The sequence below is a fragment of the Arvicola amphibius genome, chromosome 2 (genome assembly GCF_903992535.2).
Source record: "Arvicola amphibius chromosome 2, mArvAmp1.2, whole genome shotgun sequence".
Classification (NCBI taxonomy): Eukaryota; Metazoa; Chordata; class Mammalia; order Rodentia; family Cricetidae; genus Arvicola; species Arvicola amphibius.
The window spans coordinates 27,791,465-27,814,865 of NC_052048.2; the positions used below are offsets into that span (position 1 = coordinate 27,791,465).

General features: G+C 49.9%; 1 protein-coding gene across 3 annotated transcripts; it reads right to left on the bottom strand.

Annotated features, from left to right (window-relative positions):
- Nucleotides 1–2,791: 2,791 nt before the first annotated feature.
- Ninj2 (ninjurin 2) lies at nucleotides 2,792–10,862 on the bottom strand. Of its 3 annotated transcripts, none has more exons than XM_038319507.2 (4): nucleotides 10,761–10,862; nucleotides 4,778–5,009; nucleotides 3,990–4,174; nucleotides 2,792–3,130 (listed from the first exon to the last, which is right to left on the bottom strand). In XM_038319507.2, exons 2-3 carry the CDS (start codon nucleotides 4,929–4,931, stop codon nucleotides 4,008–4,010), a joined length of 321 nt encoding a protein of 106 aa, XP_038175435.1. In that variant the 5' UTR covers nucleotides 4,932–5,009; nucleotides 10,761–10,862; the 3' UTR covers nucleotides 2,792–3,130; nucleotides 3,990–4,007. The 3 variants fall into 3 exon arrangements, with proteins under 3 accessions (XP_038175435.1, XP_038175434.1, XP_038175433.1); XM_038319506.2 differs by lacking the exon at nucleotides 10,761–10,862 and adding an exon at nucleotides 10,429–10,626; XM_038319505.2 differs by lacking the exon at nucleotides 10,761–10,862 and adding an exon at nucleotides 10,443–10,624.
- Nucleotides 10,863–23,401: the final 12,539 nt, after the last annotated feature.

The following is a 23,401-nucleotide window of genomic DNA, read 5'->3' on the forward strand; positions in this document are numbered from 1 at the left end:
ACTGGGCGCGAAGCTGTGCATTGCAGACCTCAGACCCACTGAGGTGCTGGTCCCATGCGGAGTACCTCAGCTCCAGGCTCAGTCTGTGCCTTTCAAACACACACATCCGTCCTGGTAGTCACTGGACAGCTAGCCGGCCACCAACTGGGTGTTAACCCAACTCCTACAGGGAGCGGGTTCTTCAGTGGAAACCCAACATTGGTGGCATCTTCCTACTGCAACGGGGTGCAGAGTGGTAACGGGTGGGCAGTGGGCCTGTTCTCCCCAGTGTCTGACATACGGGCTATGTAGAACCAGCAAGGCCATGCTGGCCGAGAAATGCCCCTTCTCCTTTGGCTCACCTGCCAGTTAAGACCTGGAGATAATAGAGAGACCACCAAAAGTGACATAGGTAACCCTTAAGTCAACTTCTTAAGTGAGAATTTGGGGGGGGGGGACTCAAGCAGGGAGAGACAAAAAGGGAAGAAAATATATACTGTAAGCTTAGCAGCCCTGTGGCCTCGCCCTCTGTGGAGAGAGCCCCAGCCTCCCGACCCTGAGGAGAAGAGGCGGTGAAACCTGGCCATCTCATAAGGGACAACCTGGCCATCTCATAAGGGACAGGGTGAGGTGGGGGAGGCAAGGCCATGGACAGGAAGAACTGAAAAATGGTTAGTTTTGGGGACAACAGCCTGTAACCTTTTCTGTCTTTGGCTACCCTTTCTGTCCCCTAATGTCACATACTTACCTTGCACTAATAGGTCCCAGTGCTCTATGGCTGGGACTTCCTGCTGCTGCCGCCGCTGCTGCCACTGCTGCACCAGCGGTGCATTAGATGCTGGGCATTAAACCCAGTCTGTGAGGGGTGTCGGCACAGCGCCTTTCCACTGCAAGAAAGGACTTGTGGGTGTGCAGCAGAAAGGGTTCCACCCCACGGAGCCTGCCTTCCACGCTGTGAATGAAAAGTGCAGCATTTGGAGCTGCAGGACCCACGTGGTGGGCTCTGCGAGTGCCAAGAACAGTTTGGCATCTGCAAAGTGGTGCCCACTGGGAACCCGCTGGGCCTTGCCTCTAAGCAGTCAGAAGGGCAGGGCGGTTCTGTCCATGGGTTGTGGCCTCTTCTCATCTCTGCTCAGGCCTTCTGCCCTTTAGAAAAGGCACATAGGAAGTAGGCTGGGGCTGCAGCTGGACAGGTGGAGTGCCAGGCTTCTCTGATGCCATGGACTCTTGAAATTGGGCTCGAAGGCCAGAGCCAGTCCCTGCAGTCCTCCTGCTCTGTGTCTGAGGACTGGGAGCCCTCCAGGCCTTGCCCACCCTGCTCACCACCTTCCTCCCAGGTCTAGTGCCTTGTGTTTGAAGTCTGTTACCTCCTTACCATCTGCCTTAAGGGAAAGGAAGGTGCTGTGAAGTCAGCATCTTAGAAAACAAAAGGGCTGTTTTCCTGTTGCCCAGGAGCAGGGGACAAAGCTGGTGTCCCCCAGCTGTTTGCTCAGTGACAGCCAAGGACTGACTTGCCTTCCTCCTCGGTGCTTGCTGACACCACACTGTCCTGTGTCTCACAGTCTCAGCTGCCCAGGTTAGAGGCAATCACAGCCTCACCTGGAGAGGCTTCCCCATCTGAAGAAGGGCAGGCTGGAACAGTGCAACCGTAATCCCAGCACTTGGGAAGCTGAGCTATGAAGATCAGGTGTGCAGGGCCAGCCTCGGCTACCTAACAAGACCCTGCCTAAATAAAGAAATAAACAAATAAATGGAAAAGTTTTTTCTGAGTGGTTTGAAGGTGCCCCATTAATGATTTGCAGCTGTGAGCTGGCCTTCCTAGTTATGTTTGACCTAGGCAATTTTTTAACTTTAATTTTTCAAGATTTTTTAAAGTTTATTTTAATTTTGTATTCATTGGTATTTTGCCTGTGTGTATATCTGTGCGAGGGTGTCAGATTCCTTGGAATTGGAGTTACAGACAGACATGAGCTGCCATATAGGTGCTGGGTCCGGGTCCTCTGGAAGAGCAGCCAGTGCTCTTCATCGCTGAGCCATCTCCCCAGCCCCTATTTTTCAAAGTTTTATTTTCTATGTGTGGGTGTTCTGCCTGCATGTATATCTGTGCCTCATCTGAGTACCTGGTGCCCAAGGAGGCCAGAAGAGGGCATTGGAGTCCCTGGAACTGAAGTACAGACAGGTGTGAGTCACCATGTGGCTGCTGGGGATCAAACTCAGATCCTCTGAAAGAGATACCAGTACTCTAAACCACTAAGCCATCTCTCTAGTACCCCATTTTAAAAATGAGATATTAAGCCATTTAGTGGTGCCTTTAATCTCAGCACCCCAGAGGCAAATGCAGGTGGATCTCTGTGAGCTCGAGAGTTACATGGTGAAATCTTGTCTCAAAAAAAAAAAAAAAAAGCCCTAAAATTAAAATTAAGCTTCTTCATTTAGAGTGTGTGTGGTATACGCAGGCCACAGGTGCAGGCCAGAGGGCAGCCTTTCAGTGGTTGGTTCTCCCCAACCCCATACCATATGGGGTTCTCAGGCTTGGCAGCAAGCACCTTTGCTCACTGAAAGTTTGCATTTTCTCAGCAGCTGAAAAATCTGTATTCTTAAAAGACATTTAAGAAACACCGTTAATGTGAAAAGTACAGTAGGTTGGTAGTAGAGTCTTTAAAAACTCTATGTGTGTTCATGAGTCCAGCACTCAGTACCTGTTTCTGAGGTACAGATGGCACAAGCCCTTTCCAGGGCACAGATGATGAGGGCATCCACACACCAGCCTGGTTCAGAGCCCACATGACTGGAGACAGCAAGACTAATTTGGTGGCTTTTAAGACATCTTTATAGATAGGGAAGGGGAAATTGAGGCTTGGAGCAGAGGGGAGGAATGCAGTGGAACCAGAGTCTGCAGGCCGTGTAGACTGCCTGAGCAGACCCAGTTCCCGTTGCTGGAGGACAGGGTGGCCGCTGCAGACGCTGAGCTCAGGCCTCCAGACCAAGATGCAATTACATCACCCAGTAGAATGGCACAACTCAGTTCAGGCACTGCAGGCAGGAAGCAGGGGCATCTTCATTGCCCCCAAAACTCTCCTGGAGGCTGTGGAAAGTGCTAGTTAGCCCGACAGGTCAGGGCCAAAGGCTGAGGCTGGTTCAGGCTCAGTTCCTGTGGGGAAAGTAGACAAAATGAAAGGGCGGGGCCGAATGAGGCTCCTCAGACTGGATTTGCACCCAAGTCACCAGGGGAAGGAAAGAATGGCATGATTCAGCGGCCTGAAGCGCAGTTTCCAGGCGTCTCCAGGGAGCACTGTGGATGCTGCTGCTGGCTCTTGTGCCCAGGTGGCAGTAGCAAGCAGTGCTTGACGAGGACTGCAGGACAACACCAGCTAGAAGCCACAGCTCCTTTTCTTCCCAGCAGGCCACATCACCCACTAACCACATTGGCCTTCTACCCCGTCCCAAACTGTGGGGCAAAAATATACCTAAAAACGGCCTGGGTGTGACACACCTGTCACCTGTGATTACACAGGGACTTTAAGTCTAGCCTGGGTTACAAGAGACAGTCCCTGAAAACAAGCAACTGAAGGATTGTCACTCCCTCAGAGCAAAGGCCTCACTAAGGCCCCCTCATGGGACATGTACTGACTTGTGGGGGGCTCATTTTATAACTGAGCACTCATGGTGCATGTACTATGGGAGGCCCACGCTTTAAACCAGCACTAATTGTGAAAGTTCTCTTGGAGGCTACCATGCGCACTGACACTTAATGCTCATGTACCGGGATTGACTCGTGGATATAACACAGCATTCGTGGTGCATATGCTACGGGAAGCTTACATGTGTATCTTACTCATGGTGTATGCACTATGCAATGCCCATCAGCCCTTCAAGAACCGCCTTATCCAAAGGTCTGTAGACCTTCCCCCTTGGTGTGGGGAGGGAGAGCCCTCTTATTCCAACGGCCAAAGGCAGCAAAGGTCAGTTGTGAGCCCATGGATCTGAGGCCCTCTGGGCTTCCACCTCACCTGGGACCTAGGTGGGGACTAAACAGGATTGCTGAAGGTCCCGGCAGCCATGGATCCTGTCTTGTGTGCCCCGAAAGCAGTGATAAAAATGTTGATGACCACAGTCGTGAAGACCAAGGAGGTGGCAACATTGTTGAGCTGATTTAGACGCCGCTGCTTTCCTACCTCATTCAGGTTCAGCCTGGCTGTGGATACAAGATAAGGTGGGGGGGTGGGTGAATCTAGGGCTGAAGCCTGGAGCTTCCCTCTCCCCACCCAGGAACTTGGAGACAGCCTGGCTTTAGAGACTGGGAAGACAAATCACCGGATTGAGATGTGTTTGAGTCTTCTGATCGGCGTAAGAGGCAATTTACATGCCCCTTCATAGAAAGGGGTGGGGAGCAGAGACATTGTCAAAGAGGGGACGGGTGCTTACAATATAAGACAGCCACTGGCCAGGCCGTGATGGTGCACGCCTTTAATCCCAGCACTTGGGAGGCAGATCTCTGTGAGTTCAAGTCCAGCCAGCTCTACAGAGCCAGGTCCAGGACAGTTAGGGCTGCTACACTGAGAAACCTTGTCTTGAAAAGCAAAAAAAAAAAAAAAAAAAGACTGTCCTGTGGGGTCAGTCATTCAGCAGCTGTCGATGGGTGCCCATCTATGGGATATGAGGAGAAAGGACAGGAGCTGCCCTCACTGTAGGATAGAGGACTGGCTCTGTCAGCAGGTGGCTGGGAAGTTTCATGTGAATGCCGGGCCCTTTCCCACCACCAGGGGGCACCAAAGCAGAACGTGCAGGCTGGGCTTACCAATGACCACGAGAAGAATGCCAATGACAACTTGCAGGAGCAGAGAGACACTAATGAGGGCGATGAGGGTGGCGTAGTACTGCGAGGATGGCCCCTGCTCCAGCACCACTTTCAGCCGCGTGGCATTGGACATGAAGAGCGCCACATCCAACATGCTCTCTGCCACGCTCTTCTTGGTGGCATAATGGTTCAGATTGAGAGGCTGGTGCCCTTCGGAGATGGAGTGCCCGTGCTGTAAGAGAGGAGATTCTGGTGAAGGGGCTGGGAGGGAAAGAAGACGGGCTTTAATATCCTTCCCAAAGGAGATGGAATGTCCTCTTGGGTGACAGTGACGGTGTCCCTGTTCTCTGAGCTGAAACCAGCAGAGGGTTGGATAGATGAGCAGGTGAGTAGTGGATGAACTATTGGATGAATGGATTGGGGATAGAACCTCTGGACCACTAAGCTCCAGATTAACTAATGTTGCCTTGTGATACCTGCTTCACAGAGAGCCACTGGTCCCTTATACCTTCATTAGTCAGCTGAAGAAAGACAGCAGAAGGAGCTCTGAGGTCTTCCAGAATGGCTGGCCCTATCCTTGCCAGAGCCTTGATCAAGAGTCTTAGAACTTCAACCCCACTCCAGCACACACTGATTGTCAAGCACGGGCTGTTAGAAAACTCATGTACACAGCAATGCATATGAGCTGAAAGTTCTTAATTTTAAAAACTGTTTGGGGAGACTGGGGATGCTCCACAGCATGCCTGAGGCCTTAGTTTTAATTCCTGCCACTGCTGAAATAAATAATTATTATTATTTTGGATTTTCAAGACAGGGTTTCTCTATGTAACAGCTTTGGCTGTCCTGGAACTCTCTCTGTAGTCCAGGCCGCCCTTGAACTCACAGAGATCTGCCTGCGAATGCCTTCTGAGTGCTGGAATTAAAGGTAATTATTAATAAATTATTTTTTAGTTATCATAAATAAAATTACTTTTGAGGTATAAAATAAAGATCTCCCCAGGCCACTAACTCCAAAAGATGAAACCATAATATAGGCTCTATGTGAACCTCTCCTCTGATTTAGACCGGGAAAATCAAGTCCCCTCTCTGCTGCAGAACCTTTATAGTCAGCCACCCAAGAGGACTTGGGAGATCAGTTTAGCAATGGTGCTTTGGACATCTGGAGCTATAAGAGGCCAGAAGCAGGGAGACTATTGCAGGGTGATCTCACAGGGCATGATGATGCCCACCTGTAATCCTGGAACTAGGAAGGCAAGGTGTCTTAGGGTTTCTGATGCTATGAAGAGACACCATGATCATAACTCTTATAAAGGAAAACATTTAATGGGGTGGCTCACTTACAGTTCAGAGGTTCTGAGGGGTTTGTTTGTTTGTTTGGGTTTTTTAGCCTATTTAATCAGAACCTTGGGGCTTTCAAAGAAGCCAGGTGTGGTAGCGCACATCTGAAATCCCAGTACTTGAGGACAACTGCCATGAATATAAGGCCAGCCTGGGCTAAACTGTGCCTCAAAAATAAATAGGACTGAGCCGGGCGGTGGTGGCGCACGCCTTTAATCCCAGCACTCGAGAGGCAGAGGCAGGCGGATCTCTGAACTTGAGGCCAGCCTGGTCTACAAGAGCTAGTTCCAGGACAGGCTCTAGAAACTACAGGGAAACCCTGTCTCGAAAAACCAAAAAATAAATAAATAAATAAATAAATAAATAAATAAAAATAAAAAAAAACAAAAAACAACACAAAACAAAAATAGGACCGGCTAGATGGCTCATGCTTGCCACACAAGGCCTGGGGAGTCTGAGACCTGCAACCCACTGTGGAAGGAAAAATCCCACTCCTGAAAATTGTCCTGACATCTACACATGTGCCACGGCATGCATAATAGACATATGACAGCAACAAAAATTTAAAATATACACTAATAAGTGTATCCAAGATGTCCTAAAAGTCTATTTGGAGTTGAATACAGTGGCTAAGTCTATAATCCCAGTACTCAGGAGGCTGAAGCATAGGTTCACTTGAAATTCAAGGCTAGCCTGGTCTACATACAATGAAGACACAAAACACTGCACACACAAACTCAAACTCCCTCCTTTTATTTGTTTTGGGTTAGCTCTGGTTTGGTTTAATATATCTATTAGATAGGCTCGCTTAATTTATAGCCCAGGCTAGATTTGAACTCACCATCTTCTTGCCTCAGCATCTCAGGAGACGCATGCAACTCCAGCTTTAGGCAAGTTAGGAATGCATGAGAGGCGGTGGGGAGAATGAGGTGTACACCTTGGCCAGAGCATGACACTGGAGATCCATAGGAACTTCCTGCCAGGAAGACTTGAGGCTGAATACCCTCCCCCCAAATTAGAGCAGGCAGTCACTATCCACTCAGGCCCTGGTCTTGACTCACTATGCTACAGGCCGCTCACCCCAGGCACCCATTACCAGTTATTTTTCACGGCCATCAAAATCAGACTGAAGGCCCCATGGGTGTCGTTCAGTTGGGAGAGTGTTTACTTAGCATCCAGAAAGCCCTGGACTTGATCCCCAGGACAACACAAATGGATCCTGGTGACACATACTTGTAATCCTAGAGATAGCCAGGGGTCTTGACTGGGTTTGTTCGCTCTGTCAAAGACTGAAAAGGAGGCAGGGCTATAGTGGCGCACACCTTTAATCCCAGCACTTGGAAGGCAGAGGCAGGTGGATCTCTGTGAGTTCAAGGCCAGCCTGGGTCTACAGAATGAGTTCCAGGACAGTCAAGACTACATAGAGAAACCCTATCTCAAAAAAAATGGGGGTGGCTGGAGAGATGGCTCAGAGATTAAGAGCATTCATTGCCTGTTCTTCCAAAGGTCCTGAGTTCAATTCCCAGCAACCACATGGTGGCTCACAACCATCTGTAACTTGAGGTCTGGTGCCCTCTTCTGGCCTGCAGGCATACACACAGACAGAATATTGTATACATAATAAATAGATAAGTATTTTAAAAATGGGGAAAAATAAAAATGAAAAGACAGGAAAAATCTTGAGCTCAATAGATAGCAGCAGAGCCAGACGGTGGTGGCGCACGCCTTTAATCCCAGCACTCGGGAGGCAGAGGCAGGCGGATCTCTGTGAGTTCGAGACCAGCCTGGTCTACAAGAGCTAGTTCCAGGACAGGCTCCAAAGCTACAGAGAAACCCTGTCTCGAAAAAACCAAAAAAAAAAAAAAAATAGATAGCAGCAGAGAAATCTCAGACAGAACAGATAACCGCAGTAGTTGAACAGACGCCTTTAATGAAGGTGAGGAGACCCACACATAGGGCAGACGTTCAAGAAAAAGACCCTGGAGACTCAGAAAGTAAAGAACTCCAGTCTTTTCCTCTCCAAACTCTTCTCAGAAGAGTTTTTCTTCCCTCATTTAGGCTGGTGAGTTTAAAGAAAGAAGGGTTGGATTGGTCAGCCACTGCTGCAGAGCGGAGCATGTGTGGGTCTAGCCTTAAGCTGGAGCTAGTTCATCAGTGGGGGCTGCTGGTGGGAGAAAAAGCCTGTAGGACACTTGGAGCTAGAGGCAGACAGACAAGGACAGGGCCATGACTAGGTAATTCCTATCAGGGAGTCACCTAACTCCTAGTCTCTCTGGCACTCTCCAGAGGCAGAGGCTAGAGGATCAAGTTCAAGGCTGCATGAAGACTTGAAGTTCAGATCCTCAGCGCTCACATGAGAGCCAGGCACAGGGGAGCAGAAACAGGCCAGCCAGCCTAGTCAATCCAGCTCCTGGTGTGGTGAGAGAATGCCTCAAATAGAGCCAAGAGTGATAGGGAAGATACCCAACTTTGAACCCTGACCTCCATAAGCATGTGCATGAACATTCCATCGCCTACACAAATTTAATTAATCTACAAAATGTTCAAATATGTTTTATTTGAAAATTTGGGTGGCCCCGGGTGCAAATAGAACATTTATTCTTCCCTGAGCTCTGTGAAAAAGAGAAGGCAGAGAGATACATTGTTTGAAGGCGATGTCTAGGGGTTAAAATAGCATCCTGCCAATTGGTAGTGGTCCACACCCCTAATCCCAGCAGAGGAGGCAAAGGCAGGCAGATCTCTGAATTCGAGACCATCTTGGTTTAGAGAAGGCATTCCTGGACAGTCAAGGTTACATGAAGAAATCCTGTCTCAAAACAAAACCAACCAAACAAAACATCACCCTAACTCACAACTGTTAGAAAATAAGTTAATAAAATCCTAGGTTTCTCTTGACCCCTGAGTTAGAGCGGCTCCCATTACGTTGGGTTGCTGGCTCTTGATCCCTGAGTTAGAGCAGCTCCCACTACCTTGGGTGGCTGGCTTCCTTTTGTTTGCAGGGGGTGAGGAGGAAGCCTTTGTTTCATTCCCCCCAGCTGCTCCTCTCTCCCTTCCTGTGCTGTGATCTTTTAGCGATAATACTTACTTTGTAGCCATGGCTGATAACATTGTATCAATAACTAAAACTTCTAGAAGAGGTTGGGGGAAGGACCAGGGACACTTCAAGGTGGTGAGCCTGTGCCCAGAGCTGCTTTAAAGCGAGAAGTGTGAGGATGTCTTCCTTAACTGTAAAGCACTTTATGAAATTCACATTTACAAAACAATAAAATCAATTCAAACTCCCAAAACTAAAAAATAAAAGTGAAAAAAAAAAAAAAAAACCCCAGATGCTGAAGACATGGCTCAGCTGAGCATTGCTGCTCCTGCAGAAGACACAGGTTCGGTACCTAGCGCTCACGTGGTGGCTCACAACCACCTCCAACTCCAGATCTAGGGGACCCAGTACTCTCTTCTGGACTCCCCTGGGAGCCTGCATACACACACACACACACACACACACACACACACACACACACACACACGAGCCAGAGTCTCACTACCTAGACCCTGCTGTCCTCGAACTAGCTATGTAAGCCGGGCTAGCCTCGAATTCACAGAAATCCACCTGCTTCTGTCTCTGGCATGTTGGGATTGAGGGCAAGGGCTACCATGCCCTGCCACTCTTCGAAAAAAAAAAAAAAAAAGAAAATATAAAAACCAACCCAACAACCCAGAAAGAAAAGAAAAAGTTTCAACTCATCCTCTGCCATATAGGTTTGTGGCCACCCTGGTTTTATACACCCTGGCCCCCCACAAATCAGACTAGGCTTCAGAGGAAGCCTAGAGAATGAGAGAGAGAGAGAGAGAGAGAGAGAGAGAGAGAGAGAGAGAGAGAGAGCGCTGTAGACATAGAAGACACGGGGTAGTCCTGTCTTTCTCTGACCTTTTTCCCCCCGTTGGATTTTTCTGGGGTCTGGCTTGCAGCCAGTGCTGAGGTTGGGGAGGTGGTGACAGATTTGGGGTGAAGACCTGTTGGACCTGGAAAGCCACTCCCTCACCCACCACTTTTATAAATGAAATTCAAGCAAGTCTCTGTGTGGGGTCAGGTGGCCTAGCTAGTTAAAAGTCAAGGATCTCAGGGCTAACCCCACAAAGGCCAATGGTCACTTGGGTCACAAGGTTATAAGGCAGTCCTGGCCTGTTCTGAGTCATGAAGGACACCCACAGATTGCTCACCTGATCAACATCCTCCTATAGGCTGCCCCCCCACCTCCCCATCTCCCCACCCCTGACCAAACAAGCTAATACTCACCCCCTCCCAAGCCCCTCCTTACCCATCCTCCAGTACCTTGCTCCTCCTTCCAAAGGCAGCTCACTCGTGGTTCAAGAGTTGCTAGACTGGGCTAGCTCTAAAAGCTTACAGTGGGCAAGCCTTAATTCAGCCCTCTAGCCATGTGTGAACACTGACTGTGCGTGAGGCTAGGAGGGCAAAGGGGTGCTGGAGTGGGTGAGTACCTCTTTCCAAATTTCTGCAAAAAGTGTTGTAATTTCTCAGCCTCCCTCCCTCCCTCCCCCCACCCCCCTTCCTGGTGCTTGTCTCTGTGTGCATTGTATTCACGTGTGCACGTCATGCTTTATGCCATTGGGCCACGTGCAGCCTCCCTACCTTTTGCTGCTGTCTCTTTAAGAGCCTGTTTTAGAGAGGATGTGGGACTCCCTGTAGGAGGTGTAGGTCTCTTTGAATTTAGGTCTCTCACTTTCATTTTGCTTTACTGGGCACCTCCGGCGGCGGCGGAAGGACAGCTCTCCCGTGTCCACAGGGTGGCATGCGAGGTTTAAAGAAACTGCTTGGGTACTGGCTGTCAGGGTGCTCTTTTAGCCCCGAGGAAGTGCCTGCCGCCATATGGCAGGCCCAGATTGTTGAGGAATCCAGGGACCTGGGCCTGAAGACAACACAAGGGAATAGCCTAGAACCTACCAGACATAACCGTGAAGGGACAGCTAAAGCCATTCAGTGCTGATGGAACCTGGTGGTACTGCCTCCAATGCCAACACACGGGAGACTGTGGCAGGAGGATGGGAATTTCAGGCCATCCTGGGCCACACAGGAAGCTATTAAACCCAAGCAAAGCGATATAAAGAAGCCAGGTCAGGGTGGGCTGATGGGTGTGGGGACTGCAGTGGACCTGGAGCCTGGGGAGGGAGGAGGAGTCAGAGGCTGCTGCTAAGAGACCCTGGAGGAAATGGCTTTGAGGAGGATCCCTCTCTGGATCTTTGCAAGTGAGGAAAACATTTTCCCTGCCTTCCTGGGCCTGAGGATACGATTAGCTGTTCCCCTGAACCCTGCAGTAGGACGTTCTCTTCTGAGCCCCAAGCCCACTACAACTCCATCAGGGATCTGGCTAAGGGAGGGGGATGGGAGGGAGGCCAGTGATGCCTCAGAAGATCTGGCCCTTTAAGGTCAGAGCCCAGGCGGGTCAGAACAAAGGCCCGGGAATGTGGGCTGGATCAGGGAGCAGAGCCATCCAGTGTGAGTCATTCATGTTTCATGGACTCAGAATCCCTGGCTCCTACTTGCCTTGGCCTTTCCCATGGCCAAGGGACAGCACTCAGGGCCTCTCTGCAGAGCTCACACCAGGTGACTGGAGGCCCCCATCCAACCCAAACCCTGCTAGGGAAGGGTACACGAGCCTGGGCTCCTGGCTTTGGGGCTCAGTTCTACACAGATTGTGGGTAGATAGGAAACTGAGATTAGATCAGGAGGAAAGCCAGGCCCATGGAGGAGAGGCAGAAGGACGCTTCTTCCCAGAAGTACAAACAGAACCCACATTGTTCTCTTCCTTTCTTAGTCTGAGATCTGTCTCCCAGTGCCCATCTCTCAGGGGCTTGCAGAGGGCCTTCTCTCTTTAGCCTTGTATTTTCATTCAGTAATAGTGGGACACTGAGTCTAGGCCCAAGAGGCCCTGTTCTAGGCACACAGCCCCAGAGAATCCTGCCAGCCAGGGTAACCTGGGAACCTAAAGGCCACTCGCTGTAGTTGGTGTGAGTTGGAACAGCGGACTGCAGAGGGAGTAGAGATAAACTTAGAGGTCCCTTCTGGGGCCCAGAGTACCTCCAGGACCTGACAGCATATGGGCTTGTGATTGAGATGGGTAGGTAGAGGGTGAGCAACCAAAGACCTAATTCCCACCCCTTGCCTTGCCTTCCCCCTTCCAGCTTACAATCCCTTAGCTCTCTTGCCAGGCCTTATCCAACTCCCAAGACTGGGGATCCCTTCAAGTCAACCCCATTATTCAGCTCTTCATCTTTTTTGTTCTGTATTCTTGCTTCTTTATAAAACTAACGTGGTCAGGAAGGGACTGCCTCTTTAAACCGAAGAGTAAACATGTTGTCACATGGTTTATTGACATTCTGGTTATCAGGGACTGTGATGTGCACTGGCTCATTCTGCCTTTTCTTAGAAACAAGATCACAAGGATGCTGTCTCACAGTGTGTATAAGGTGTGTGGTGTGTGATGTGTGTGTCCTGGAAGCTGGATAAGTAACTATTCTACCAAGAGGCTACAGAAGACCTAGAGCCCCACAGGGTGAGCACTGCCAGGAGGTGCAGGAAGCTGAAGGAGACCTGGGTCCCCCTCCTTGATCTCTCTAGCTCAAGTATGAGCAGGCCAGCTCCCCCTAGAGCCAAGTTCTTCTTAGCAGAACCATCTAAGAATGGAGAGGCCCCCTCCTCTGGGCGGAGAGTTTCAGGGTTGAGGATATCTGCTGAGAGGAATTGAGGCCAGGCAGCTGTGGGGCCAGGCAGGGTAGAGGCAGTGAATCACTTTGCCCTGTGCAGCTCCAGGCATTGGTGACCTTTGGGTGAGTCACTGCCGTCAGTTTTGAGAAAAGCCATGTGGGCAGTGTTTCTGTGTGTCAGCTCAAACTCAGGTTCTGCACAAAGTAGGCCCAAAGGAGCCGTGACCAATGACGACCTTTCAGTTGGCCTCAAAATGGCAGTCCACCCAGGAGTCTAGAAAGATGGTGGTGAGTGCCAGGCTTCCTGATTTCCCACCCCAGGAAAGGGTGGCTCCAGCCCAGGCAGAGTGCTTGTTTAAGTAATGACTTCAGGAGAATTATTCTAACGGGTTTTAGGTGGGTGTTGGAGCGTCTGCTGGCCTGTCAGAATCGAGCTTGGGAGGATGATGGGCCTGCCCCATTGTCTTGTACACATACTGGAACCATGTAGTGTAGCTGTGTGTAGTATGTAGTGTAGCTATGTGTAGCATGTTGTGTAGCATGTTGTGTAGCATGTTGTGTAGCTTTGGCTCCAACATCCTGGAACCGTGCTGCTCGTGCTTATGGAGGACGTACCTAGCATCTGGCACCACACTAAATACAGGCTGTGAGTTAGCTGGGCTCTCAATTAGTTCAGCAAAGGAGGTGAGAACAGTCACCATCTAGTGAGCAAAATGCAGAGAGCCCAAGCAGCTTGCCCCAAACCACACAGCAACGTTTCCCCTGTCTCTGTACTGGGGTCTGCAGTTTGACTACTCCACTACAGTGTCCCAGAAGCTAAAGCAAATTACTTCGGTTCTAATGATAAAACACATGAGTTCTGCCTCGAGGTGCATGTCTGTAACCTCCGCACTCAGGAGGCTGGAAGGGGAGGCAAACAAGGACAACCTGGGAAAGACACGAAATGAAACAAAGAATACGTGGCATGAGATGAAAGACGGCAATCCCACAGTCTGGGGAGGGCATGCTGCTCAGTGGAAGTCTAGCCCTCAGCTTCAGGGAAGCTTGTGCCAGGCTTTCCTGAGTCTTCACGGGCTGGGTCCCCAACCCCTGCACTGCTGTGGGAAGATAGGACATAGATGTGAAGGTAAACCTTGGATTCAAAATGGTAAAAGGAAGCCAGGTGGTGGCGGAACACACTTTTAGTCCCAGCACTCAGGAGGCAGGGGCAGGTGGATCTCTGGAGGCCAGCATGGTCTACAGATCAAGTTCTAGGACAGTCAGGGCAACAGAGAGAAACCCTGTCTGGAAAAAGAAACAAAGAAAGAAAGTTAAGAGGGGGCTGAGGAGAGAATCTGGGAGAACAGGGTTGACCTCAGCTTCCTTGGCTGTGAGATGGGAACATCTGTCCTGTTTGCTGTGAGCGGCTGCAGCTGAAGAAGGCTTGCCTATTATTCATGAGGCCTAGGGTTTGACAAAGGGGGAGGGAAGGAGGAGGAGACAGACAGAGAGGAGGCAGCCCCTAGCAGGGGTGGGGAGGAGGCAGGGAGAAGAGGAGGAAAATAGGTCCTTGAGAAATACTGAGCATACTCAAGAGAAGCAGGACAACCCCCCAGCTCAGGATTATACTCCCACGTCTGGTTCGACAGGCATATTTTAAACAGTCTCTTCTGCCGCAGGGCCTGTCCCAGCTCAACTTTTGGTGTAGGCACTGGTTAGGTTTTTCACAAGCCCCAGGGACTTGTAAAGTCTCTCTCTACCACGACTCTCTCCACGCCTAAGCCCTGCCATACTACACCAGCCTCCCAAGAAAGGGAATGTTCACACAAGCCTGATGATACCGCATCCAAGGTCCCTGTTCCTGCACCGGGCCACTCATCAGTCTGTCTCCTACTCCTCTCCCCACCCTTCCCTGTGGGGCCGGTTGACAGCTAACCATCCTGGAGGCGCTGCCCGTGCCCCAAGCAGGATGCTGAGAAACAGTGGCATACATTACTCACCGATCTCTGAACACACTCCACCCTTCCCGCCTGCTTCTGGAGGCCTGTCTGCCCTATGCCCCTGGGAAGTGTCCCCTCTCTTTTAACCTCTTCCCCTACCAGGGACACCCTACCAGGTACTGACAGGCTCTGCCCCCCTGACTATACTGGCCTTTGGTCATCTTTAAGCCTCTAGGTGGCTCCCTCTGCTGTGTCTTCCCCATCCCTTTTGGGACAAGGGCTCACTGCATAGCCCAGGCTGGTCTTGAACTTAGGACTCTTCTGCTTTTGCTACTCTAATGCTTGGATGACAGGCTTGTGCCAATATGTCCAGCTACTGTCTCTACCCTTTAGATCCTCTCTTGCATATTTTTGGGTTACACAGCTCAGTGTCTTGCTTGCATTTGGTGTGCAGTGCATTCTGGGATGCTGAGGAAGGAACTTAGCATCTCAAGAATGCTAGCTACACTGTGCTCATCCACCAAGTATACTCCTAGCCCAGTATTAGATTTTACTGTCTTCAGGGTTTTTTTTTTTTTTTTGTCTCTCTCCCCCAAAGAAAAGATCTTTAGGGTGAGCCACCAGGGACATTCCCTCCGGGACAGGGAGTGGCTCGGGATGTGTGTTGGAAAACCTGCTCCACCCTGAGGACTGTCTTTTCTTCTCTTGACTCCACTCAGCTGTGACCCTCGTGAAGGGCTGATAGGCCCGGTGCTGTCTCTATCTTCAGGCCAAAAACCCATGGAAGTGCAGATCTCTGCCGCCCTCGGCTTGGGGCAGGCCCGATGCCTCCACTGTGCCGCCCTTGGCCTTCCATGCCAAGAGCAGCGATCTTGCCCTTAGAAATCAACAGCGTCTAATCCGCGGTAGGGCGGGGTGTCTGTTGCGTGTTATTCTGCTGATAATCCCTGACTGGCCCTGAAAGCTCCTCCAGCCATGGGTGCAACCTCAGTGGGAGGCTCCAGCTCCTGTTCCAGGCCACAGGCCTGGGCCTCAACTCCGCAGCACCAAGAACGAGGGGCGTGGCCTTCGGGGGAAGGGCTGCGGTTCTGCGGCTGTCCAGCAGGGGAGGCCAAGAAACAGCTCAGAGAGGCCCAGGTTAGCTCAGCCCTCCTGGGCTGGAATCCAAGTCCTCTGATGCCCAAGTGACAAGGGGCCAACAGGGTTGGTCCTTCACAAGAGGAGGCTGAGTGTGTAGGGAGGCTGCAAGGAAGGACCTGCGTGGGAGAACTCCGTGGGGGCGTGGGGCCTGCTTACTCTTTCCAAGGAGTTTGTCCACCTCCCCTGCAAACAGAGCTTTGCCTGTGGCCTTCAGGAAAGACGACTCGGAGTGCAGTTAACCGTAGATTGACCACACACAAACTGCCCGAGAATCCATCTGCTCTCCCACAGAACCCCGGCCAGACCAGGGCACTTTCTGACTCAGCACTTTGCTCTGAGGTTTCAAGACTGCTTTGGCATTTAGCCCTAGAGCTCACTTTGGCTTTGGGGTTCACAAATACTGTTCTCAAAGCAGTATTCCCCGAGTCCACCTATGCCACCTCTGCTGACCGTAGGTCGGTCCGCTTTTTAAGAGTTAACATGTAAACAGTTAGAGTCAAAGCAGTGTTGCTAGCCAGGCAGAGCTTTCATAGTGTGTGTAACTAGTCCCCAGTTGTAAGGGAAGGAATTGAGGTCCCAAGAAATTAACTGCCCTAAATCTCCAGATCTGAAGGACTGTGTGCCCATATGGACATTCTTAAGCCTGGGTTCTTTCTAAGATACGGTTCTCAATGTTCGTGGATTTGAAGTAGAAGCAGCAGCAGCAGCAGCAGCAGCAGCAGCAGCAGCAGCAGCAGCAGCAGCAGCAGCAGCAGCAGCAGCAGCAGCAGCAGCAGCAGCAGCAGCAGCAGCAGCAGCAGCAGCAGCAGCAGCAGCAGAAAGCGATCACAAGGAAAGGAAGGTGCTGGGCTGGAGGTGTGGCTTGGTGATAGACCACTGACTTCCCTTTAGTGTGAGGGCTTGATCCCCAGCAGGGGTGGGGGCTGGGTAGGCAGCCTCTAGTTTAACAGCTGAATCAGACAGGTAAGGGAGGAGTACCCAGGTGGTCAAGGTCGGGCGTGAGGCCCACTGTCCTCTCCCTGACTCCCAGAGGCCTCCTCCTTTCTAAGTACCTGGGCTACACTTTCATTTTCCTTTGAATTCATTTAATAGCACCGATTTTTACAGAAAAGCAAAGGTCAGAACAGTTCAGTAATGTTGCTCAGGATCACCCAGGTATTAGAGTTACTGGGATTTGAGCCCAATTTGACTCTATGACCTGGGCCCTGAAGTCACTACACCATATAGCCCTGGGAAGAGGGTTCAGAAGCCTCCAAAGGCCTGGTATGGTGGCTCACACCTCCAATCTCAGTGTTTAGGAGGCTGAGGCAAGAGGATTGTTTAAGGCTAACCTGGGCTACAGAGGGCGTTCTAGTTCAAGCTGGGCTTCAAGAGTGACACCTACTTCAAAAAACAAAGAAACCCTCAAAGATAGAAACACTCTAAAGTGTTTTAATGTAGTATTTCTAGATCTTTCCACAGAATAAATAACAAATTAAACCAAACTTATGTTCCATTTTATAAAATCAATCAGGATGGTCTGGCAGCTTCTGTTCCCTGTACCCATTATTGCCACACTATTGCCTTGCTTAAGAGAGCCTGAGGCCTTCTTTTCCTCTTTTCCTCCCTGCATGGGCCCTGAGGCCTCATGGATGCTGGGAAGGGCTCTGTCACACTGTGGTACACTGAGATCTCCAGCCTCTGAGGAACTCGTTTTCTCCAAGCCTTGATGGAGAACCTAAATCCAGATAGAAGCCGAAATCCAGAACAAAAAATAAATAAGTAAAGAAAGAAAAAACAAACAACACACCCATAAGACTTTGTGTACAAACAACAACGCCAGAAGTTAATTACGAAGCGGAATGTCAACATTGCCCATGACCGTGAGAGAGAGTTTGGGGTGTCCCCACTAGAACATACATTTCAAAAGGCAAGAATTATTTGTTTGAACTGTAAGGCAATTAGAACAAGCAGTACTAACAGTTTCTGGCTGTAGTCCAAGTGAGAAGGCCCCGTGAAGGAGCCGGTGTCTGATATCTGACAGCTAGATGGGGAAAGGGGAAGGTGGTGAATTTCCCACCCCGCCCAGCCCTGCGAGAGCCAAGGTCCAGTTCAACAAACACAGTCCAGCTCCTATCATGTGCAGGCATCAAGGAGTCAATAAAGATCCCTGCCTGCCTCATAGTCCAATCCTCCCAATCTCCCCAAATGGTAAGGTTTAGCAGGGAATCTGATTTATAAAGTGGAAAGCCGGGAGATAAAAGCCCCTTCATCCTGCACAAATGTGAAAGTTTCAGAGACTCTGGACTTCTGGCTCACGGCTCTGGCACCTCACTGGACATGGTAAGGGACGGAGTGAATGAATGATGCATTCATCAGAATAGGCAAAAGGAAAAGGAGTCGCGCTCCGTGACTCTCTCCAGTGGAGCATCTTGCTCACTCAGCAAGGACTATGTGAGTGTCTACTGCAGCATCCTTGGTCCTGGCCGTAGATGAGACGAAGAGAGGAGGATGCTGGGAGCACTGGGTTAAAGCTGGGGTAAAAACTGTCCTAACGAGGGCCCTTCTGATTGACGTGTCAGCATGACTCAGCAGGACTGTGCCAGCTTCCATTAATTCGAAGAGGCCTCTCAGGACTCAGGCCTAGGTGGGCCACCCTCATCCAGCACTCCTCCCTTCCTTTCCTAGGAGTGCAGTTAGGGACCTCACGTGGTGGCTCTCTTCCTTTCTCAGGACTCCAGTGTTACCGTGAGATGCAAAGATACAGTAACTGAACCCACATCTTCACTCTGTGGTGTGTCTTCACCTCTGATGCAGCAGACAAAGCTGAAGAAAATCCAGGAGGAACAAACAAGCAAGCAGTGGCAGGGTTGCGTGCAGAGGAAGGGATTCAACTTAAGCCTGCCTTCTGTGTCTTTGCTGGGTGATCCTGACTTGAGCCTGCCTACCAAGTCTTTGCTGGGTGACCTCAGGCCATCATGAAGCCTTGTTGCTTCTGTTTCCAGGTGGGTGAAGGAGTCTTCTGGAAGACTTTCTTCTCACCGGAAACCAGCGTAGGCCTAGTCTGGATTTTAGCAAACCCACACACAGTAATTTCCTAACCAAGGTCTAGGGAATACCATGGGAAACAAACTAACAACAGGCTCTGGCAAACTGGCCCCTTCTCTGTCTTCCTCTGGTCTAATGACAGAAACAAAAGCTTGTGCATAGGAGGAGGTACCCTCCCTCCTACTGAGCTACATCCTCAACCTGCTCCCTACCTCCCTAAGGCGGAGACACAGTCTCCTACGGTCCTGGCTAGAATTAGTAGCTGAGGATGACCTTGAACTCCTGATCCTCCTGCTTCTACCTTGCCTGTCCTGGGGTTATAGGCATTCATCACCACGACTGTTACCCAAGTGGCCTTGAATGCTTGGTCTCAACAACCTTCCTTCCTTCCTCTACCTGCTGAGTAACTGGGATTATAGGCATGTACTTTCTTCCATGTCTGGCCTGACTGAGGCCTATTAAAAAATATTTTTTTATAGTTTGAGTGTTTGCCTTCAAACATGTCTAGAGCATGTCTGGCATCCTCAGAAGCCAGAGGGATCATCAGATCCCCTGGGACTGGAGTTAACAAGCGTTTGTCAATCACCATGTGGGTACTAGGAAACTAACCTGAGTCCTCTGGAAGGGCATCAAGTACCCTTAACTACCGAACTGTGTTTCCAGTCCCAGTATGCCCTCCAGATGTTCTCCAGCCACTGAGTTTCCTATCTGCCTCCGCCGCACTCTAGGAATGCTGGAATTACAGGTGTTCGCCACCATATCTGCCTTCCTCACGAGGGTCACAGGGATTGAACTCGGATCACACAAGACAAGTGCTTTTACCTGCTGATGGATCTCGCCAGCTCTGTGACTCGTTAGTGCCCTTACTGACTCAGTGTTATGTCCTTCCTTCCTTCCGTTGAGGAATATCAGTTTAAGATGTGTTCCATTTTATGTTGTGGAACATTTGTTTAATGATGCAAAGGTGTGGTGTTGCATTCTTTCATGTTGAACTTGTCTGACTCTGTGAAGCTGGGCTACTTTGCCTAAAACACCTGATTGGCTTTATAAAGAGCTGAAAGACCAATAGCCAGGCAGGAGAGGGTGCGTGGGGCTGCCAGGCAGAGATAAAAATAACAGGAGAACAGAGAGAGAGCAAAGGAGAAGGAGAAAAGCAAGCCAGGGGCCAACCACCCAGCCACCCAGTCAGTTATGGAGTAAGAAGGAAAGAAATATAGAATAGAGAAAGGTAAACGTCCAGAGGAAAAAGGTAGATGGGCTAATTTGAGAAAAGCTGGCTAGGAACAAGTCAAGCTAAGGCCAGGCATTCTTAAGTAAGCATAAGTCTCCTTGTATTTATTTGGGAGCTGGGTAGTGGGCCCACGAAGATCAAAAAGTAAGAAAAACAAAAAACTTCCTTTCTTCCTGTTTCCTTGTTGTTGTTTGCTTGTTTTTTGAGACAGGGTTCTTCTGGGCAGCCCTGACTATCCTGGAATTCTCTCTGTAGACCTGGCTGGCCTTGAACTCAGAGATCTGCCTTCCTCTGCCTTCCAAGTGCTGGAATTAAAGGTGTGTGCCACCACACCTGGTACATTCTGTTCTTTCAAATTCTCCCTATATGCCCCCTCATTCATATTTCATTCATCCCTCTGAGGAAATCCTAGAGAGGTTAACTTACCCAAGGTCACACAGCTGGGAGGTAGAAGAGTCAAGATTTGAATCCAGGCCTGTATGAGGTCAGTCTTCCAAGCTCCTAACCTTCCAACTATTCTTAGAACCGCTCACAGCTCTTGGTCCTTTGACCTGGTCATGGAAGGCTGGAACTCTGGGGAAGTCAGTTCTCTAGTGCCCAGCACAGTGTCTGGCCGATACATATAGTAGGAGTGGACAGATGGATGGATACAGAATCCCCTGTGCACACTGACCCCACCTCAGCACCCGCATTGTCCTGCCTGGAAGTTTCTCCGTAGCCCAGAACGGTGCCCCAGGTTAAGGAGTCAGATGTCACCCCTTCATGCCCTCACCTTCTAAAAATACTAGGGAGCATGAGCCCTGCTTGTCACCACACTGCTATCTGGTTGTTCCCTGTATGGTCCCTGTGCACAGCCCAGCACCTGCTCCTTCGAGCCTTCCTGCTTGACAGCTGCCTCCAGCATCCCATGACTTCCCTGTAAGACCAAGGCCAGATTTGCCTAAGAGAGAGAACTCTTGAGCACCCAGGCAAGGCCAGCTCCTCAGGCTGGACTTTGGGACACCAAAGCAGCTTTGGGCTTGCATAGGAAAGCCAGTCGTTCTTTGGCCAGGGCTCTATTTCCAATTGTGTGTCTCGTTAGCTTATGGGGAGTTTGAGCTCTAGCCCATTTGAGGGCTGTGTACATTTAGGATGCTGGGGTTGGGACGCAGCACTGGCCCTTAGTTGACTTGGGTCCTATGTTAGTCACCTGCTAAAAAGGGGATAACAATATTACAAGAGTGATGCTATCATCCTATTTATAAATATATCTATTTATATGTACATATAAGCCTGAAAGGATAGAGCCTGAACTGCAATAGTCTCATCTCTAGGTTATGCCTGACAGATTCTTTTTTTTAAAATTTTATTATTTCATGTCTGTTTGCTTGCATGTGTATCTGTGCACCACATATGCATCTGTGTACCACATATGCATCTGTGTACCACATATGCATCTGTGTATCACATGTGCATCTGTGCACCACACGTGCATCTGTACACCACACATATATCTGTGCACCACACGTGCATCTGTGCACCACATGTGCATTTGTGCACCACGTGTGCATCTGTGCACCACACGTGCATCTGTGTACCACATGTGCATCTGTACACCACATGTGCATCTGTGCACCACACGTGCATCTGTGCACCACATGTGTATTTATTTGTGTACCACATGTGCATCTGGTGCCTTTAGAGTCTGGAAGAAGCATTGGGTTTCCTGGAATCGGTGTTTCAAACAGCTGTGAGCCAGCATGTGGGAGCTGGGAATTGAAGCCCGAGTCCTATCAAAGAACAGTTACGGTTCTTAACCACTGAACCATCTCTTCAACCCCCATGGACAGATTCTTTTTTTAAAGGTTTATTTATTTATTATGTAGTATATAGTATTTTATTTGCACATATGCCTGTGGGCCAGAAGAGGACACCAGATGTCATTACAGATGGTTGTGAGCTACCATGTGGTTGCTGGGAATTGAACTTAGGACCTTTGGAAGGTTAGACAGTGCTCTTAACTGCTGAGCCGTCTCTCCAGCCAGACAGATTCTTTTATTCTTTTGATTTCTCTTTTTTTTCTTGCTTATTGATTGGTATTGAGAATTATTCCCAGCCCCTTGTGCAGACTGGGGGCATGCTCTGCCAAGCTCCCATATTATATAGTTACTTTGCTGTTGACCCAATACCTGCTGAAGGGCAACTTAAAGGGGAGGCTTCGTCCTGGCTCACAGTTTGAGGGCATGGTCCATCATGGCAGGGAAGACTTGGCCTCAGGACCATAATGCAGCTGGTTACATTGTGTCCACACTCAGAAGGCAGAGAAGGGCACCGTTACTCAGCATTCATCAGAGACCCAAGGCAGCTGTCAAGCAAGAGGCTTAAGGGAGCAGGTGCCGGTCGCAGACAGGGACGGTGCAGGGAACAAATGGATCGCTGGGCGGTGACTGGCAGGACTCCATTCCTCTATATTTTTAGATAGTGAGGGCATTAAAGGTTGGCATTTGCCTCCTTATCCCAGGGCACTGCCCTGGGCTGCTGGGACCCGTCTGGTGCTGCCTGCATTTGAGGTAAGTCTTTCCAGCTCAGTTAAACCTTTCTGGAAACACAGTCACAGATACGGTAGTGCAGTTTCCATGACAATTCTAAATCCAGTCTAGCTGACAGTTAAGATTAACTCTCTTACATGCTTTTTCCTCATTGAGTGAGTTATTTATTTACTTAAGAGTGGGTGGAGAAATTGAAGGACAACTTCCAGAGGTGATTTTTTTCCCTTTCAACCACTTGGGTCCCAAAGATCCCACTCAGGTACTTAGACCTGGCAGAGACTCCTTTACTGAGCCATCTTGCCAGCCCAATGTTTTGATTTTAAGTGCTAAAAAAGCCAGATATGGGGCTCTTGAGACCAGGAGTGTAGCACCCACAGGGAATACCAGCCCTTAGGAGGCAAAGAAAGGAAGAGCGGGGTTTAAGAACAGCCTGGAGTACCACTCGAGAGAGGAAAAAATGATGACATCAGGACACTGAGCCAAGTGTGGGGTCTGCCTCAGAGCTGCCTTCCTGAGCAGAGAAGCCAGCAGCCCTCTGCAAGTACAGGAGAGAAGGATTAGGGCTCTCTAACAAAGAGGACCTCAGGTCCTGGGGAAGCCAGTGTCCACAGTGTTGATCGTGTCCTGGTCCAAAGTTGTTCTCTAAACATTGAGATCTCCAACCTAGTCTGGCTTGATCCTTTCTTTTGGGGTGAGTGGAGATTTCCTCTTTTCAGTCTGTGGT

Excerpts from the sequence above, each read along its gene's own strand:
- Ninj2 (XM_038319507.2), bottom strand. The coding sequence starts at position 4,931 with ATGTTGGATGTGGCGCTCTTCATGTCCAATGCCACGCGGCTGAAAGTG. Across the intron at positions 4,175-4,777 it reads CATTCTTCTCGTGGTCATTG|CCAGGCTGAACCTGAATGAG; the intron begins GTAAGCCCAGCC and ends TTGTATCCACAG.